The 19,969-nt window shown below is 40.4% G+C and overlaps 2 protein-coding genes across 4 annotated transcripts; both read right to left on the reverse strand.

The window, feature by feature from the left end:
• Positions 1 to 5,932: 5,932 nt before the first annotated feature.
• On the reverse strand, positions 5,933 to 12,149 carry LOC142365895 (glucosamine-6-phosphate deaminase 2). 3 transcript variants are annotated; one of them, XM_075447648.1, is made up of 7 exons: positions 12,048 to 12,149; positions 11,727 to 11,872; positions 11,556 to 11,657; positions 10,835 to 11,017; positions 6,729 to 6,913; positions 6,482 to 6,656; positions 5,933 to 6,387 (listed from the first exon to the last, which is right to left on the reverse strand). In XM_075447648.1, the coding sequence occupies exons 2-7, from the start codon at positions 11,848 to 11,850 to the stop codon at positions 6,329 to 6,331; spliced, it is 828 nt and encodes a 275-aa protein (XP_075303763.1). In that variant the 5' UTR covers positions 11,851 to 11,872; positions 12,048 to 12,149; the 3' UTR covers positions 5,933 to 6,328. The 3 variants fall into 3 exon arrangements, with proteins under 3 accessions (XP_075303763.1, XP_075303762.1, XP_075303761.1); XM_075447647.1 differs by having other exon boundaries at positions 11,727 to 11,922; positions 12,048 to 12,131; XM_075447646.1 differs by lacking the exon at positions 12,048 to 12,149 and having other exon boundaries at positions 11,727 to 11,939.
• Positions 12,150 to 15,309: 3,160 nt separating this feature from the next.
• Positions 15,310 to 19,099, reverse strand: cox8a (cytochrome c oxidase subunit 8A). The gene is made up of 2 exons (XM_075447720.1): positions 18,911 to 19,099; positions 15,310 to 15,649 (listed from the first exon to the last, which is right to left on the reverse strand). The coding sequence occupies exons 1-2, from the start codon at positions 19,025 to 19,027 to the stop codon at positions 15,554 to 15,556; spliced, it is 213 nt and encodes a 70-aa protein (XP_075303835.1). The 5' UTR covers positions 19,028 to 19,099; the 3' UTR covers positions 15,310 to 15,553.
• Between the last annotated feature and the right edge of the window lie 870 nt (positions 19,100 to 19,969).

Below are 19,969 nucleotides of genomic sequence, written 5' to 3' on the forward strand. Positions count from 1 at the left end.
CTATAAGATCCGATGAGCAGATCTTTACCACTTTTGTTTTCCCATTTAATCACATTACAGACTTTGCTTTAAATGCAAATTATTACTTTATGGAGCGTCTGCAGTCATTCGTGGCTCTGAATCAGCTTTTGTGCATACATACAGTTTAATGCAGGTTGAATGAACCATGTGTACGCACAGCTTTATAAAGCCAGTCAAAACAACGTGCACTTCTGCTCTCATGTGTACAATTCAAAGTGATAAATCTGGAGCCAGGCGTTACTTTTCAGGCCTCTGGTTTCAGAACGCTCTGATCAGTATATCATGAATCCTTATATTATTTCCTCTTTCTGCTCTTCAGGAACAGTTCTGGCACAAGTTTAATAAAATAGTTTAGTTTTTTCCCCTTTTACCTCAACTGTCATTTCCCAGTCCCGCTAAAGGGGAAATGTTGGGTTTCTATAGTTCCTGGAGATGATAATGATTGATATGATTAACTGATTAATTTATCCGTAATTCAATAGAGCATCTGGAAATGCTGCAGTGACAGGAAATTATTATTATTTTTTAAATAAGTCAATTTTTAAATAACTAAATTTTTTAAAAATAAGTAAAAATAATTATTTATTTATTTTTAAATAAGTCAAACAAACAAATAAATAAATAAATTTAAAAACAAGTAAGGCCGGACGACATTGATTAACGGATTAATGTACCCTGATTCAATAGATCATCTGGAAACGCTGCAGTGACAGGAAATTATTATTATTTTTTAAATAAGTCAATTTTTAAATAATTGAAAATAATTTAAATTATTTATTTATTTGAAATAATTCAAATAAATAATTTTTTTTAAAAAACACAAAAAGCAGGTAAGGCCGGGCGACACATCATCGATAACACTGATCAGCTAAAATCCATTCGTGTTGTATATGCTGACACATCGTTTCATTCCATCCATAACAAATCTGCTGAAGTGTGGGATTTAAAATAAGTGTTTTAAATCATCCCAACAGCAATTATTAATAACTTATCTGCAGCTCTGAAAATCAAGAATATTTCTCTAAAAAGCAGAGAGTCTATAGCAGAATAAAAGGGTTCTGCAGGAGCTGAAACGAGTCGTTTACAGCAGGAAAACATCATTTTATGTTTAAAATAAAATGAACAGACAGAGTCAGCAGCTTTGTGACCGACTCTGGAAGCAGGTTGGCGGGTTTGTTGTGAAAGAGATGCTAACGAGCAGCTAATGAAGTCCAGTCCTCTGCTGAGTTACAGCAAAGCTGCAGAAAACACCGGCTTCCTGCAGGAAACCTGATGCGCTCCGTCAGTCGTGCTGATTCGCCTCCGTTCTGTTCCTCATGGCGGCAGCTCGGTTTCCATGGCAGCAGAGCAGACAGCCACGGTGACCGTGAATAGCATCCGAGCTGCAGCGCGAGCCGCGGTGACGCACGGCGGAGGCAGAGATGAATCATGAGCAGGGTGACGCCAGGTGGGGAGAGGTTTGCTGGGATCCACTCTCTGCTCTGAAGTTTGATCGATTTCACCTGAAGAAACAGTTTGAAATCAGCGAGTCGTCACGACTACAGAAGATGTTGTGAGTCTGAGGAGTTAGCTGAAACTTTCTGAGAGAATCACAGCGAGATGTTGGTACGCAGAACTGGAACCATCTCACACAAACAAACAAAAAAAACTAGGGCTGGGCGAGTTAACTCGTTATTATCGCGTTAACTTGTTGATTATTTAACGCCGATAAATATTTTATCGTGCATTAACGCAGGTTTTATTTTTGTTTTAATTTAAAAAAATACTTTTTTTGGGCTTTTGTGCCTTTAATGGAAAGTTCAGAGAGACAGGAAGCAGGGGGCAGAGAGAGGGGGAACAACACGCAGCACAAGCCCGTCTGATGTGGGACTCAAACCGGGGCCAGCTGCAGCGAGGACTATAGCCTCTGTACATGGGGCGGCTGCTCAACCCACTACGCCACGGACCCCCCCTGTTTTATTATTTATTTTATTTTGTAAAAGTCTGCTGCTCACAGGCTTTTATTTTGTAAAAGTCTGCTGCTCACAGGCTTTTATTTTGTAAAAGTCTGCTGCTCACAGGCTTTTATTTTGTAAAAGTCTGCTGCTCACAGGCTTTTATTTTGTAAAAGTCTGCTGCTCACAGGCTTTTATTTTGTAAAAGTCTGCTGCTGTCTGCTGTGGAACAGGAAAAGAAAGTAATCGGCGGATCCAGGGCTGAGCGAGTTAACTCATTAGTATCGCGGTAACGCATTGATTATTTAACGCCGATAAATATTTTTATTGCACATTAACGCATGTTTTATTTTTTTAAAATTTAAAAGATATTTAAAAAAATTTACATTTAAAATTTTTAATTTTTTGGAAATTAAATTTTTTTTTAAATTTTTTTTTAATTTTAAAAATTTTAATTTTTTGAAAATTTTAAAAAATTAAACAAAATTTTGGGAGGGCTTGTGTGCCTTTAATGGATAGGAAAGTTCAGAGAGACAGGAAAAGAAAGTAATCGGCGTAAACATGGAGAAGGGTACGGAACTTTTACTCGGCCATTTTCATTTTAAAGTTCTTCCAGACGGCGGAGTCGACAGAACCAAAGTCATCTGTAAACTCTGCCAAGTTGAATTGTCTTCTCAGCGTAGTAGTTCCAGTCTAAAATATCACTTAAAGGCAAAACACACAACTGATAGCAGCAAGTCATTCAAGGAAACAGACAGTGGAGCGAGGCTTCTACATAAAAACTACAGAAAGATGCTGATGTTAAAAGTGTGTTTGCACAACAAATGTTATGGCACTTTCATTCATATGGCAGCACATTTAAAATAAAGCTAAATGCTAAAAGCTATACGCTACTTTTGGATTCATTTTTGGATTCTGCGTACAAATGAGATTAATCGTGATTAATCAGGGAAATCATGTGATTAATTAGATTAAACACTTTAATCGTGGCCCAGCCCTGGTAAAGTGGCTGCTCCACTGTGTCGCTGTTCTTATGAAACATCTCTTTTACTACTGTTTGACTCAGCTTTGAGCCCAGTTCCTCCTGAGGCCTTTCTGCCGTTCAGCCCTGATGATTACGCCTCGTAATGATGATTTATCAGCGGCTTCACTTCCCGATGATCCACAGTTGTCCCGCGGCCACACTGCGGCCCTCACTGAGACATGTTTACTGTACGCTCTGTTTGAAGACGGCGACCCCCGGCGGCGCTCGTCAGATCTGAGGCTGTGTGACGCACACCTCACGACCGCAGCTGGAGGCGCTCGGTCCTTAAATCTGTCCGAGATCCCAGAGCAGCTGAAGTCCCTCAAATCCTCAAACATTAAGTGCCTGATGAACATTGTGATAACACGCTCCAATTATCAGGGCAAAAAAAGACTTCATTTATCTCCAGTTAAAGTCTCTTAAGGGCTCTTCTTCTGCTTTGTCACATATTATCAACTTATTAGAAGATTCAGCAGCATGTTTGCTTTTCATCACTTTGCTGTTGAGCCTGAGCTGCTGAGTCATCACTCAGCTAATCAGTCTCTTTAATGTAAGGCAATTTTATTTATAGAGCACAATTCATACACAGGGTAATTCAAAGTGCTTTACAGCTACAGGAAATCACAGGAAGGCAATAAAATCATTAAATAATAATAATAATAATAATAATATAATAATAATAATAATAAATAAATAAAAATAAATTAAATAAATTAAATTAAATAAAAAAAAAAAAACATTAAAAATAATCATTAATTAATTAATTAAAAAGTGAAGAGTGCAGATAAATACTTTCAGGTGTCATATGCACAGCTGAACAGAACTGTTTTCAGCCTGGATTTAAACATTGTCAGAGTTGAGGCCTGTCTCACATCTTCTGGAAGGCTGTTCCAGATGTTAGGAGCATAAAACTGAAACGCAGCCTCAGCTTGTTTAGTCCTGACTCTGGGCCCCAGCAGGAGACCCCTCCCTGGGGCAGGAGACCCCTCCCCGGTGCAGGAGACAGCTTCAGGCCGGCTGATTTCGGCTCGGCCAGGAGCGAAATGCATTGTGTGTAAACGCTCTGCATACTGTCTGATCGATCAGTATGTAGTATGGAAGTATGTAGTAGGCGGTTTCGAACACAGCCAACGACTCTCGGTCCCGCTGACATGTTGATGCATGTCTGATATGAGTTTATTCTCTCCAATAAACACGTAAGGTACGTAGAGAGGGCATGGCTGACTGACGGGGTAGGGATCCAATCAGGACGCCATTCTCAGCCTGCGCTCCTACCGGGTAATCAATGTTATTTTTTAAATTAATTTATTAATTATATATTCAAACTGAAAACAGGAACTGAATAAGACTCAAGTCATTCAAGTCATCGTGTCTCAAGTCAAGTGCCGAGTCTTTAACTTCCAAGTCCGAGTCGAGTCTCAAGTCTTTTATTTTTTGTCAAGTCAAGTCACAAGTCATCAAAACAGCGACTCGAGTCCCCATCTCTGGAAAATGGTGCATGAAACGTAGTCTGAGGCCTTTCATTTTACATTTAAGAGGACAAAATACTTGGCCAGACATCCTGGAAAAGAGTGTTTGACGCTTTATGAGCCGACTGCACAGAACCAACAGCTCTGTAAATCTGCTCCGACAGGAATCCAATCAGACGCGCACACCTGACCTCCTGACACCCATCAGCCATCAATCAGATCAACCATGCTGCCGCCGAGTCTGTTTTCCTCCAAAGTGCCGTCTTAGTAGCAGCAAACAAAACAATATCAGAATCTTAGAAGCTGCGTTTCATTTTCTGAGACCGACACACGTGGATAAACACGGTATTTAATCACCGTTTTCCAAAAATAACTCTTTCAGTCTGTTTGCTTTGCTGCTTAGTTTTAATTATCAGAAGGAAAGATATTGTTTGTTGGTACGTGATCACATTGTCTAATCCAGGATTTTCTATTCGGCCGCAGATCTCACATCTGATTACAAGAGAGGACACACATCTGTCTGAGCTGAGGGGGGGCTGCCCCCTGGTGGGAGGCTGTGGAACTGCATCTTACCTCCTTAAGGACATCACTTTCAGATCCTGTTCATCTGCTGGAGATAGTTCTTTAGGCCTGACACTTCTTCTTCTGTCCTCCACTTGTCCAGTTTCCTCAAATGTTTTAAGGACACACTGCACACCATGCTGAGATATGCCAAGTTTTCAGCTAACAGCTCTTTGGGAATCACCTTGTTGCTGCAGAAATCCTGTTTTCTGTCTGTCACACTGTGTTATCTTTGCTGTTTTTCACACATGCAGCTAAAGAAATGGGAACAAATCTTAATTCCAGTCTAAAACCCACAAAGAGCTTCTAGATTATTCATTTCTGGTGGCATAAAGCAGTTTAATTATGTAATTTATATTAATTGTTCCATAATTAGTCATTAGATTATATCTTATATTCCTTTTTTAAGCTTTAAATTGAATCTTATTTACTTTTTCTTGATGGTGAATAACATAATTCTTATTATTGTCTGTTTTTTTCCTACTTTTCTACTTTTAGACGTGATCACATTCATTATTTTGGGATTAGGATTTTTTTTTAACTGAATTTCTTATATTAATTTGACTCTTTTGGTAACTGAAAGCAGTTTTAACGTAAATGTACAAAAAAGTTGAAACTATGAAGCTGTTTTTCACAGATGCAGCTAAAGAAATGGGAACAAATGATGTGTCTCTGTGACAGGCTGCTGGGAACAAAGTTTCAGACACTTATTAGACATCTTCCCTTGAGTTAGGAGCCTTTTTCCTGCCTGAATGCTTCATAGCTCAGAGTTAAGTGGCTTAACGAAGAAAAACTGGACTGAAGATGAGGGAAGAAGCAGGAAATGTGCAAAGAGAAACTCTGAAAGAGCTTCAGGAAGCTGCAGAACTGCTGATCAGGACACTTTAAAGTGCGTTTCATAAAAAAAAACCATGAACACAAACTTTCTTATTAAAGTCGTTTTATTAGAAAATAAAACTACAGAACATTCTGACACAAGCAGCCGGTCTGATTAACGGGAGTGAAGATAAGAAAGAATGAAAGCTGTAACGGGGGGGTCACATGTGTCGGACCCCAGAGGACAGACTGGGCCTCCGGGGGCAGAGTTAGCTTAATGCTAAAGAGTGTTAGCTTCATGCTAAAGGGAGTTAGCTTCATGCTAACTCCATTTAAATCCGACCACATGTTTCATGGATACATCTCAAACACAGCAGACCTGCGGTTCCCTCTCAGTAAGGTTCTGTAACAGGCCGAGGGGAACCGCGGGGAACCGTGGGTGAAACTCCGGCTGGACAGATGGAGATCAGGTGCAAACATCTGTTGGCTCAGCAACATCTGGCTCACTGGTCCTTGATGCTGAGCACCGGGTCCACCAGCTTGTTGTGAACGTGCATCAGACCTGCAGAGACCAGCAGAACCGTGTGAGGATACACGGAACCGAGGGAACAAAGGAGATAAATACTGGGAAACGGAACCTAGGGAACTGCAGGTACCTTTGAAGTATTTGACGGTCTTGACCCTGAGCTCCAGCGTGGCGTCCTCGTCGCACACGAAGATGGTGCGCGGGTGCTGCTGGAAGGCGGACACCGTCCACATGTGGTTGACGCCCTCCTCGATGGCTTTGTACAGGGCGAAGGCTTTGTGGGCCCCTGTGATCAGAATCATCACCTGAGGAGGACGTCAGCAGTCAGAAGGTGAGCAGAAACGCCGCGCCACCCCCCCCCTACGGTACCGTCTCACCTCTTTGGCGTCCATGACGGTTCCCACGCCGACGGTCAGGGCCATGGTGGGAACCTTGGAGAGGTTGTTGCCAAAGAAACGAGCGTTCGCCACGATGGTGTCCTTGGCCAGCGTCTTCACTCTGGTCCTGGAGACGAGGCTGGAGCCGGGCTCGTTGAACGCTATGTGCCCGTCGGGTCCGATGCCTGCGGAGAGAACATCAGAGAGAACATCGGAGCGAACATCAGAGAGAACAAAGAACATCAGAGCGAACATCAGAGAGAACATCGGAGAGAACAAGAGAGAACGTCAGAGAGAACCTCAGAGCGAACATGAGAGCGAACATCGGAGAGAACATCAGACAGAACATCAGAGAGAACATCGGAGAGAACATCGGAGAGAACATCGGAGAGAACATCGGATAGAACATCGGATAGAACATCGGATAGAACATGAGAACGTCGACGAGAACATCAGAGAGAACATGAGAGAGAACATCGTAAAGAACATCGGAGACAACATCAGAGAGAACATCGGAGACAACGTCAGAGAGAACATCGTAAAGAACATCAAAGAGAACATCGGAGAGAACATCGTAAAGAACATCAAAGAGAACATCGTAAAGAACATCGGAGACAACATCGGAGAGAACATCGTAAAGAACAACAGAGCGAACATCGGAGAGAACATCAGAGAGAACATCGTAAAGAACATCGGAGAAAACATCGGAGAGAACATCGTAAAGAACAACAGAGCGAACATCGGAGAGAACATCGGAGAGAACATCGTAAAGAACATCGTAAAGAACATCGGAGCGAACATCGGAGAGAACATCGGAGAGAACATCAGAGACAACATCAGAGAGAACATCGTAAAGAACATCATAGAGAACATCGTAAAGAACATCGGAGAGAACATTGGAGCGAACATCAAAGAGAACATCGGAGAGAACATCGGAGAGAACATCAGAGAGAACATCAGAGAGAACATCGGAGCGAACATCAAAAAGAACATCGGAGAGAACAGAGAGAACATCAGAGAGAACATCGGAGCGAACATCGGAGCGAACATCGGAGCGAACATCAAAGAGAACATCGGAGAGAACATCGTAAAGAACATCGGAGAGAACATCGGAGAGAACATCGGAGAGAACATCGTAAAGAACATCGGAGAGAACATCGTAAAGAACATCGGAGAGAACATCGGAGAGAACATCGTAAAGAACATCGGAGACAACATCGGAGACAACATCGGAGAGAACATCAAAGAGAACATCGGAGAGAACATCAAAGAGAACATCAAAGAGAACATCGGAGCGAACATCGGAGCGAACATCGGAGAGAACATCAAAGAGAACATCGGAGAGAACATCGGAGAGAACATCAAAGAGAACATCGGAGAGAACATCGGAGAGAACATCAGAGAGAACATCAGAGAGAACATCAGAGAGAACATCGGAGAGAACATCGGAGAGAACATCGGAGAGAACATCGGACAGAGAGAACATCAGAGAACATCGGAGAGAACATCAAAGAGAACATCGGAGAGAACATCAAAGAGAACATCGGAGAGAACATCGGAGAGAACATCAAAGAGAACATCGGAGAGAACATCGGAGAGAACATCAAAGAGAACATCGGAGAGAACATCGGAGAGAACATCGGAGAGAACATCGGAGAGAACATCAGAGAGAACATCGGAGAGAACATCGGAGAGAACATCGGAGAGAACATCAAAGAGAACATCAAAGAGAACATCGGAGAGAACATCAGAGAGAACATCAGAGAGAACATCGGAGAGAACATCAAAGAGAACATCGGAGAGAACATCGGAGAGAACATCGGAGAGAACATCAGAGAGAACATCAGAGAGAACATCGGAGAGAACATCGGACAGAGAGAACATCAGAGAACATCGGAGAGAACATCAAAGAGAACATCAAAGAGAACATCGGAGAGAACATCGGAGAGAACATCGGAGAGAACATCAAAGAGAACATCGGAGAGAACATCGTAAAGAACATCGGAGAGAACATCGGACAGAGAGAACATCAGAGAACATCGGAGAGAACATCAAAGAGAACATCAAAGAGAACATCGGAGAGAACATCGGAGAGAACATCAAAGAGAACATCGGAGAGAACATCGGAGAGAACATCAAAGAGAACATCGGAGAGAACATCGGACAGAGAGAACATCAGAGAACATCGGAGAGAACATCAAAGAGAACATCGGAGAGAACATCGGAGAGAACATCGGACAGAGAGAACATCAGAGAACATCGGACAGAGAGAACATCAGAGAACATCGGAGAGAACATCAAAGAGAACATCGGAGAGAACATCAAAGAGAACATCGGAGAGAACATCAAAGAGAACATCGGAGAGAACATCGGAGAGAACATCAAAGAGAACATCGGAGAGAACATCGGAGAGAACATCGGAGAGAACATCAAAGAGAACATCGGAGAGAACATCGGAGAGAACATCGGAGAGAACATCGGAGAGAACATCAAAGAGAACATCGGAGAGAACATCAAAGAGAACATCGGAGAGAACATCGGAGAGAACATCAAAGAGAACATCGGAGAGAACATCAAAGAGAACATCGGAGAGAACATCGGAGAGAACATCAAAGAGAACATCGGAGAGAACATCAAAGAGAACATCGGAGAGAACATCGGAGAGAACATCAAAGAGAACATCGGAGAGAACATCAAAGAGAACATCGGAGAGAACATCGGAGAGAACATCAGAGAGAACATCGGAGAGAACATCGGAGAGAACATCGGAGAGAACATCGGAGAGAACATCGGAGAGAACATCAGAGAGAACATCAGAGAGAACATCGGAGAGAACATCGGACAGAGAGAACATCAGAGAACATCGGAGAGAACATCAAAGAGAACATCAAAGAGAACATCAAAGAGAACATCGGAGAGAACATCGGACAGAGAGAACATCAGAGAACATCGGAGAGAACATCAAAGAGAACATCAAAGAGAACATCGGAGAGAACATCGGAGAGAACATCGGAGAGAACATCGGAGAGAACATCAAAGAGAACATCGGAGAGAACATCGTAAAGAACATCGGAGAGAACATCGGACAGAGAGAACATCAGAGAACATCGGAGAGAACATCAAAGAGAACATCAAAGAGAACATCAAAGAGAACATCAAAGAGAACATCAAAGAGAACATCGGAGAGAACATCGGAGAGAACATCAAAGAGAACATCGGAGAGAACATCGGACAGAGAGAACATCAGAGAACATCGGAGAGAACATCAAAGAGAACATCGGAGAGAACATCGGAGAGAACATCGGACAGAGAGAACATCAGAGAACATCGGACAGAGAGAACATCAGAGAACATCGGAGAGAACATCAAAGAGAACATCGGAGAGAACATCAAAGAGAACATCGGAGAGAACATCGGAGAGAACATCAAAGAGAACATCGGAGAGAACATCGGAGAGAACATCGGAGAGAACATCGGAGAGAACATCGGAGAGAACATCGGAGAGAACATCAAAGAGAACATCGGAGAGAACATCAAAGAGAACATCGGAGAGAACATCGGAGAGAACATCAAAGAGAACATCGGAGAGAACATCGGAGAGAACATCGGAGAGAACATCGGAGAGAACATCAAAGAGAACATCGGAGAGAACATCGGAGAGAGAGAGAACATCAGAGAACATCAAAGAGAACATCGGAGAGAACATCGGAGAGAACATCGGACAGAGAGAACATCAGAGAACATCGGAGAGAACATCAAAGAGAACATCAAAGAGAACATCGGAGAGAACATCGGAGCGAACATCGGAGAGAACATCGGAGCGAACATCAAAGAGAACATCGGAGAGAACATCGGAGCGAACATCGGAGAGAACATCGGAGAGAACATCGGAGAGAACATCGGAGCGAACATCGGAGAGAACATTGGAGAGAACATCGGAGCGAACATCGGAGAGAACATCGTAGAGAACATCGGAGAGAACATCGGAGAGAACATCGGAGCGAACATCGTAGAGAACATCGGAGAGAACATCGGAGCGAACATCAGAGAGAACATCGGAGAGAACATCAGAGAGAACATCGGAGAGAAAGCGCGGCGACTCTGACCTCCGACAAACAGCTGGATGCCTCCCGCCTCGGCGATCTTCTGCTCGTAGGCTTCGCACTCGGCCGCCAGGTCGTCCGTGTTCCCGTCCAGGATGTGAGCGTTGGCCGGGTCGATGTCGATGTGCTTGAAGAAGTTGTTCCACATGTAGGAGTGATAACTCTCTGGGTGGGCGCGGGGCAGACCTGCAGAACAAAGTCATCAGCCGCATTCAGAACGGTTCTAAGGACGCCGTTCTAAGGACGCCTTGTAAGGCGATTGTTTGCTAGCATCTGCTGCTAGCTTACAGCTAACCTATCTCCCTCTGGGATCAATACAGGAACTATCTGTATCTGTATATTGAGTTGGACAGAAGCTGCTGATAATAAAAGCATTTTAATCTAATTGTATTAACTTTATTAACTGATAAAAATTGATTTACCCCCCAGCTTTAATTATATTATGATGGAAAAGTTGACCACATGCCGTGTTAAATCCTCTGGATCATGTGTTTATGCACCTGCTTTACTCTGAAATCATGTTTCAGTTAATTTCTTCTCCACATAAACAGATAAATGTTCATCCTCTGTTACCACAACACGTTTTCAACAAGTTCAAACACTTGAACAAATCTTGATTAATTAAATCAAACTTCTGGCAGCAACTGCATGCCATAAACTCACAGCTGGATGCGTAAAAAGTGCTGTAATCATTTCCACCAGCTCATTTTTTAATTCAACTTACCCACATATTCATCCATGTTGAAAGTTTTCACATATTTGAACGACAGATCTCCACTTCGGTGATATTCAATCAGCTTCTGGTAACATCCGTAGGGAGTGCTGCCTGGAAGAGGCCCAACATGAGCGGATTCAGCGGATTCCGGGCGTTATTATCGGTGTTAGCGGCTCCTACCTGTGGGTAAACCCAGGGTGAAGTACCGGTCCGCGGATGGCCCGAACTGGATGATCCTGTTGCGGATGTATTTAGCGGCCCATTCGCTGGCCAGGTCGTATTCTTCCAGGATCACCAGCCTCATTGTGTGGACTCAGTGAACGAATCTTATTTAAAACACGGAAATAATCAACGGACTTTGGTTCAGAATCAGCAGCTGTTAGCAAATGAAGCAAATGAAGCAAATGAGCAGATTATAAGAAGCGAAGTCCCGAAATTAACCCGAAGCTACGACTTTAATGGTTAAAAACTCCACTTCTGAGCGACAATACCGGGTTTTACCTGCAAAAAAAGACGCTGTTTTTATCGGCGGAGAGGAGTTAAAAAGACATTTGTTTTGTCACATGAGCAACAGGCAGTCAGGTGACCTAACAGAGGAAGTATGGAAGTCCGCGAAGACCAAAAATATTCCTGCCACTTCCTTTACTTCCTCGTCATTTTCTTCCTCCTCCTGCTGCTGCTAACACAACAAGACCGGTCAAATATTTTTATATGAACTCAGGAATTTTTGTATTTTGTCAAAGTTTAAAGACGAGTGATAAATGTTGAGAAACTAACACAGAATTTTTTAGAAACTACAAAAAACTTAATTAAAAAAGTCTGAATTTTTTAATATTACACCAAGAAGTCAAAATTAAGAGATCTTTAAGGCAGAAATTTTAGTTCTTACAAAATTTAAAAGCAAGTGAAAAATAACTTTTGTAGTTTTAAGAAACCACAAAAAGTTTTTAAAGACTAATTTTAAAAAGTAAAGATTTTAACTTTTCATAACTTTGAAATACTTAAAATATATAAAATTAACGGAAACATTTTAAGAAAATACTTTTAAAAAAAAAACATGTTTTGAGTTAATGCATCAGAAATTTTAAATATCGCACCAAAGTGTAAAATTTGAAATAATGTTCAAAAGATGTCCGATTTTCTTCTTAATAAGTCAAACTTTTAAACATCGTCAAATTTTTAAGATATTTACAATATTTTATTTAAAAAAAAAATTATGATAACGATTAAATTTTCCAAAAGTTTGAGATTCTAAGTCAGAATAAGTCCAATTTTTTAAATATAATCTAAAGAACTTGAAACGCTACGTCAGAATTTTAAGATGAAATGTTGAAATACAAACGCAGAATTCCTTAAAAAAACATTTAAAAAAAATAATAAAAAGGATTTAGAGAAATTAAGTCAAAATTTTATCTAAAGATATTCAGTCACATATTAGGTCAGAATATTAAGAAATTATATTAAAAAAAGCAAATGTTTTAAGATCTAAATAACAAATTTTAAAAGAAATCACGAAATTTTGTGACAATTTTTAAAAACAGGTCAACGTTTTGTTGTAAAATGTAAATTCTTACAGTAATATATTTAGACGTTAAGTAAAAATGAGAAATCAATTAAAAAAGTTAAATTATTAAGACTTTTTAAAACATTAAGCCATAAATTTATGATAAATCACAGTTTTATCAGGATATTTGACTTAATCTTTTATCTTTTGTTCTGGAGTATGTTTAATAAATGCTTAAATGATTCAAATCCAAGTTTTCAGAAGCTTTAGAACAAGACTAAATTCATCATTTGTTGTATTAATGTCTTTTTCTGTTGTGTTTAAGGCCTAAAAATGAGATTTTTCTTAAAAGAACGAGCAGTAAACACATTTATCACGTGTCCCCACGTCTTATAAAGCGTCATGTGTTTGAAATGAATGAATTAATGTAAATTATTGAGGGAGGTTCATCGGCTCTGATGTGAAGAAAGAGTTTTGATCTGTTTGAAAACAGACTTTGAACGAAGGACTTTTTATTTTGCTGCTTTGATGAACTTTGATGAATCAGCTGCTTTGATGAACTAATCAGCTCAGACAGATCGATACGTTTTTATCTCTGATGCAACAAACTGAAGTCAATGCCAGATTAAAACAGTCCGCCTTGCAGAATTTCTCGTTTTGGTGCAAATTATCTCATTTAAAGAGTTCTTACTACAGCATTAAAAGCTGCTCAAACCTCAGTTTAAACAGAATAAACCGACTCCACCACAGCCAGACGGCCTCACATCTGACTCTAGAACACTTTCCAGAATATTATGAGGTTGTTTTTTTAGCCCATTTTAGGACCTGGAGAGAACCAGATGAGTTTTATTCATTAATTCATTCATAAACCTTCCAACTGAAAGTTGCTCTTCCATTTACCGTATTTTATGGACTACTAGTCGTACTTTTGTTTCCATAGTTTGGATGGTTCTGCGACTTATATATGAAAATATATATAATTTAACATGTTTTTAAATGTTAATTCATATTCAATCCACCGAATACTTTCTTTTCTGTTTCCGCAGCAGACTTTTACAAAATAAAAGCCTGTGAGCAAGACTTTTACAATAATAAAATAAATAATAAAACCTGCGTTAATGTGCAATAAAATATTTATCGACGTTAAATAATTAACAAGTTAACGCGATAATAACGAGTTAACTCGCCCTAGTTTTTAAATGTTAATTCATACTGACTGACATGAACCAAGGAGTAAACGTTGCAATCTACAGCCGTGAGAGGGCTAACAATGCTAACAAAGGAAGCTAATCGCGGGCTGAAAGTAAGATGGCCGCAGCTGGAGGAACGAGGCTCGTCAGCGGTGCAGTTATGTCTCTATGGCTGTGTTCGAAACCGCCTACTTCCCCTACTACCGAACTTTTTACGTTCCCGGATGCATACTAGATTCTCCTAAATGTTGGGTATGCATCATGAGGTTACTACTCGTACTCAAACTACCCAAGATGCAACGTAACGTGACGTCGCCGATCGTCATTTCCTGTCAAAACGGCAGTTTCAAGCTAGCTACAACGAGGGTAGGTTCACTTCCTGTTTTCAAAACAAAAGCACAAATTGTATCGTAATGGCTTTCCCGGCCTGAAGCTGATTTCCCTTAAGCTCTAAACTCTGTAAACTTTAGCAACATTTAAACATTTTCAGGAGAGAAAGTAGTCGTTTAGATCCCCAACGTGTTGAAAACCTGACAAAATACCGGCTGTTTACAATTTTGTTCCCACGAATTCGGCGCTACTAAAGCTAGCCGTAGTGAGCAACGCACTTCCTGTTATTTTCACAAAATAAAATACCCGTTGCCTTTTATCATAGGGAAAGCCATTACGATACAATCGGTGCTTTTGTTTTGAAAACAGGAAGTGAACCTACCCTCGTTGTAGCTAGCTTGAAACTGCCGTTTTGACAGGAAATGACGATCGGCGACGTCACGTTACGTTGCATCTTGGGTAGTTTGAGTATGAGTAGTAACCTCATGATGCATACCCAACATTTCAGAGAATCTAGTATGCATCCGGGAACTTCTCGCTTACTCAAACTCGCATACTAACTCAAAAAGTTAGTAGGAGTAGTAGGAGAAGTCCGGAAAATACGGTAAATACGAATTCTTGCGTCATCGTGAGGTTAATTCTGGGGCAGCGTTTAACCATCAGCATCAGATCTGATGTTTTTTGATTCAGAAAAGAAAAGAAACTCCAAACAAGAAGCTTAAAACAAAGAGAAACATCGACCTGTTTAAAGTTTAATTCTGTAACATACTCCTCATGAGGGAAAATGCACAATAAAATGTAAGATATTCACGGTTCAGAGTCATTGTTTGAGGTGAAACTGTAACTGTGGAGTGAAGCGTCACAGAGGTAGAGAAGTAAGACTTGTCCCAAATTCTTCTCTGGGGGTCGGGTGGGGTCGGAGGGGTGGAGGTGGTCCCGGGCTGAGACAGATTCACCAGGTTTAACTGTTAAAACGTTCCACTTTAGTCCTTCTTCTTGTAGTCCTCCAGGTGGGCCAGGATCCACCCAGATGGTCCCAGGATGGCCAGGGAGAACATGCCCATGCCGATGGCCGTTTCCTGGGGAAGAGACGAGAGGAGAGGAGCGTCATCAGCACGACGAAAACAAGAAGTTCATCAGAACAAAGCAGAACAAAGTCACTGCTGCTTCTAAACGTGGAATAAAGGCTGTTCGGGGTCGGTGGGGAGGAATGAAGTGGACCTGGAGCTAAAAACAGCTCACAAAATGTGACTGAAAGGGCCAAAAAAGGTCCAAACAATCAGAATCTCTGCTGAGGGTTTGATTAGTTTGTTGCAGATATGAAGCATCAACCTGGTGCTGATTAACACACCGACAACATCCCCGAATCTGCCTAAAATCTGACCCATCGAGCTAAATATTTAATAAAAGAGAAGCTAATCTTTGTGTGAGGGCGTTTTCAGGCCCAGTCCCTCAAAGTAGGGCCGGGCGGATCGATTTAAAATATCAATACTAACGTTGGTATTGGGTAAAATCAAATCAAATTTATTTATATAGCACATTTCATGTACAAAAAGTTTAAAGTGCTTTACGTAAAATAAAAGCATTGCAGCAGGGAGTGGAAGAAGCATTAAAAATACATAAAAGAATATAAAGAGAAACAAATAAAATCATTTAAATGATTAAAAGAATATAAAGAGAAATAAAATTGTTAAAATTATTAAAATAATATAAAGAGAAAGCAATAAAATAATTAAAATACATAAAAGAATATAAAGAGAAACAAATAAAATAATTTTAAATCATTTAAAAACAAGCAACAGTCCAGATAAATTAAAAGATAGCGTGCAGATTTCATGCATAGACACATGAGAACAGAAATGTTTTTAACCTGGATTTAAAAATGTCTCCATTTGGTGAAAGTTTAATCTCCACTGGCAGTTTGTTCCACTTGTTTGCAGCATAACAGCTAAATGCTGCTTCTCCATGTTTAGTCTGGACTCTGGACTGGACCAGCTGACCTGAGTCCTTGGATCTAAGAGCTCTGCTGGCTTTATATTCTCTGAACACATCACAGATGCATTCTGGGCCTAAAAATTGTGGGTACTGATCGATACTTGTGCGATAAAATGGATTCTTAAGTTTCAGTTTCTCTTCTGTACAACTCCAGGCGTTCACAGAGTGACCGACTGGCCGTGCAACACCGCTCTTCTCTCACGCTCAATTAGTTTGAAGTTTTCTATAAACACTTCTGAGTTACTTTATTTTTATTTGCCTGAAAACTTTTTCCTGTGTTTTATTATCATCATAAACACGATTAAAGGGACACTATGTAATAAATTAAGTCATTTATTAGCTCAAATCAACATATTCATTCATAAATTAGTCCTCATTGGTGTAAAATGATCTCTGTCAAAAATCTCACTTATCCTCCTGAGTGAAGAATAACTTGTCTGTATCTACATAGAGCGGGCAAGCTCTATGGAGGCCGCCATGTCCTTCCGCTCTATGAAGAACGACGAAGTGCCGAGAGGGACATAAAGCACTTCGAATCGCGATTTCCCCAACGCCAGGCCTGCAAGCGGAAATGACGTCACATCCGCCGAATGGCTTATTACTGGCGCTAATGGTAAATAGATTTTATCTCGTAAATGATCCCACTAATAATGCATTGGTTGTTACCAAACTTCTGCCGTAGTACACATAGGCTCTTAACTCACAAAACGAGGCATTAGAAAGTTTGTAAGTTTACCGGGAGTTTATTTAAAAGAACACTTTCCAGATAGCAACTACACACTGCCGCTAACGCTACTGCCGCTAACGGTAACGCTGCTAACGCTACTGCTGCTAACGCTAAGTCGACGTCACTTCCAGTAACTCCCGGAATATGACTAATTGCATTGCTTGCACACCAAAGGCAACTTATGCTATCTGACATGTTATCTGTCATCTGTATTTATAGTGTTGTTGTATGTGTATTGTGTAATCCTTTGTACTGTGTGTCTTGATGTCTTTTTGTTTGTATGGACCTTGAGTCTGAAGCTATAGCTTCTTGAATCTTGACACATTCCGCTTGCCGTAGTTCAAGAAGTTGCAGCGCACATTTGAAAACGCGAGGCGCTAGAGAGCAAATTCATTCAACTTTGCAAAATAAAATTGCACCACTAGATGGGGGAAGAAATTACATAATGTCCCTTTAAGTAAAGGAAAACTTACAAAATAATTAAATAATCGTGAAAATTCCAGTTTTCATTCAAATTTGCACATTGATGACGCATTCACTTAATAAATTATGATACATTGCTCTCCCCGACACAAAAGTAGATGGTAGTAGTAAAAAGTATCGGTAAAACTGGTCCTGTATTTACTTAGTATTGGATCGATACCAAATTTTGCAGTATCGCACAGCGAGTCAGAACCACACGCTTTTAGGGTTCACAAACTTCTCATGCAACTGTTCATAAAAACAGGGTTTAGCAACAGAACTGCTGGTTTACACAGCAGAACGCTGAGCTCTTCTTCTTCTTCTTTCCATAATCCCGGCTCCCTAACTGTGATGTAAGAGGCTGTTTGCTCGTTGTTCTGGCTCCGAACCAGAACTGGACCTGCTTTCGGGGGTAAAACTCCCCACCGACCTTCCAGGTTGGCATGAAAAAGGCTCTCACTCACAGTAAAGGGCGGTAGTATTAAAAACCACATCATGTCCAGGTTTTGGCTCCTGGCGGTAAGATGATCTGATGACTCATCCGGTGGATTTAACACGTCTGAAGACATTCCATCTCACCCAAACAGACACGCGACCCTTGTGTAACCTCTAAAAACCTTTAAATACTTTATAACCGGGCAGAATTAAAGGCAGGCTCGTCTACAACATTCATTTGACTTGTTAAATTTGACTTTGAGATTGTTTTATAAATTAACAATGAACTGGAAGGAGTGCAAAACCTGTCAAAGGGTGACATTTGTCTTTGAATTAACACTAAAGGCATCAAAATTCCTCTTTCTGACTAAGAACTAACTAAAACCAATAATTAACAGCTTTGTGAGAGCCTGTCATCGACACTAAACGGCTTTTTAAAGTTCATATCATGTTAAATAAAGCTAATTAGCATCATAGCTAACGCGTAGCGGTTTAAGTTTGGGCCCAACTTTAGACCGAATAAAGTTAAAACTGTTAAAATGACCACGTAGAATAAGTGTAGTATATGTTTTATAACCAGGCTCACTGGTTTTTGTTGGAATAAAGAATAAAGAAAAAGAAAACGAAAACGATAAAGTCACACTTCCCGGTTAGCTGTGACCTCGACAGCCAAGGACAGGTGCTAGCTGTTAGCATCTGTTAGCATGTTTAACAAACTTACGACGACGCCGATATTCTCCTTCGGTGGTTTGCTGTACATGCTCGCCTTCTGCGTGACGGTGTGTCCCCGCAGGGCAGGAGCAGCGCGGTTGGCCATGGTCCTCAGGAGCCCCGACATGTTGATCTGTTACGAGGAGACGTTTTCAATGCTGAGAGATGCTGTTATGGTGAGGAGGAAGTGATTCAATGCCGGGATCACCGCTCTGCGTTGTCCGGCGCACATCCGCTCAGAGCCGCGCAGCGCCACCTGCTGGCGCGGAGGACGGTGCGCAGAACTGCTTCAGAGTTTTAGGGTTTTTACTTCGGTTTTAAACTTCTTAAAACGTTTTTTTATGGGATGTGTTGCAGGTGTGAGATATAAAAATGATGTTTGTTAACAATTGAAATGAAGCTGATGAGAAAAAAAAACATTAAATATGTTGAGTTCAGACTGTCTGCAGTGAAATAAAAGTCAAAGAGTCGATGATTTTTAGAATAGAATAGAATAGAATAGAATAGAATAGAATAGAATAGAATAGAATAGAATAGAAAAATACTTTATTCATTCGAATATTTTATATTTTTTTTATAAATATTTTTATTTTATATATTATATTCGAATATAATAATAATTTTATCCCATAATGTCCCAACTGTTTTTGATTCAGGGTTTTACATCAGCTGCTTTAGAGCTTCAGAGTTTTAGGGTTTTTACTTCGGTTTTAAACTTCTTAAAACGTTTTTTATGGGACATGTTGCAGGTCTGAGATGTAAAAATGAAGTTTATTAACAGTTGAAATGAAGCTGATGAGAAAAAAAGCATTAAATCTGAAGCTTGAGTTTAAAAACTTAATCACATTTTAACTACTGATTTTATCTAATTTTATCTATTGTTCTTATTTCTTTCTTTTTTGTTTAAAATTTAAATTGTGCTTTTTATTTCTACTGTTTTAATGTTTCTGTAAAGCACTTTGAATCACCTTGTAGTTGAATTGTGCCGTACAGACAAACCTGCCTTGTCTATGAAACATTGTAAAATATCTGACTCAGTTCGAGGTTAAATTCGCTGTAATGTCAAAGG

This window comes from Odontesthes bonariensis, chromosome 17 (assembly GCF_027942865.1).
Source record: "Odontesthes bonariensis isolate fOdoBon6 chromosome 17, fOdoBon6.hap1, whole genome shotgun sequence".
NCBI lineage: Eukaryota > Metazoa > Chordata > Actinopteri > Atheriniformes > Atherinopsidae > Odontesthes > Odontesthes bonariensis.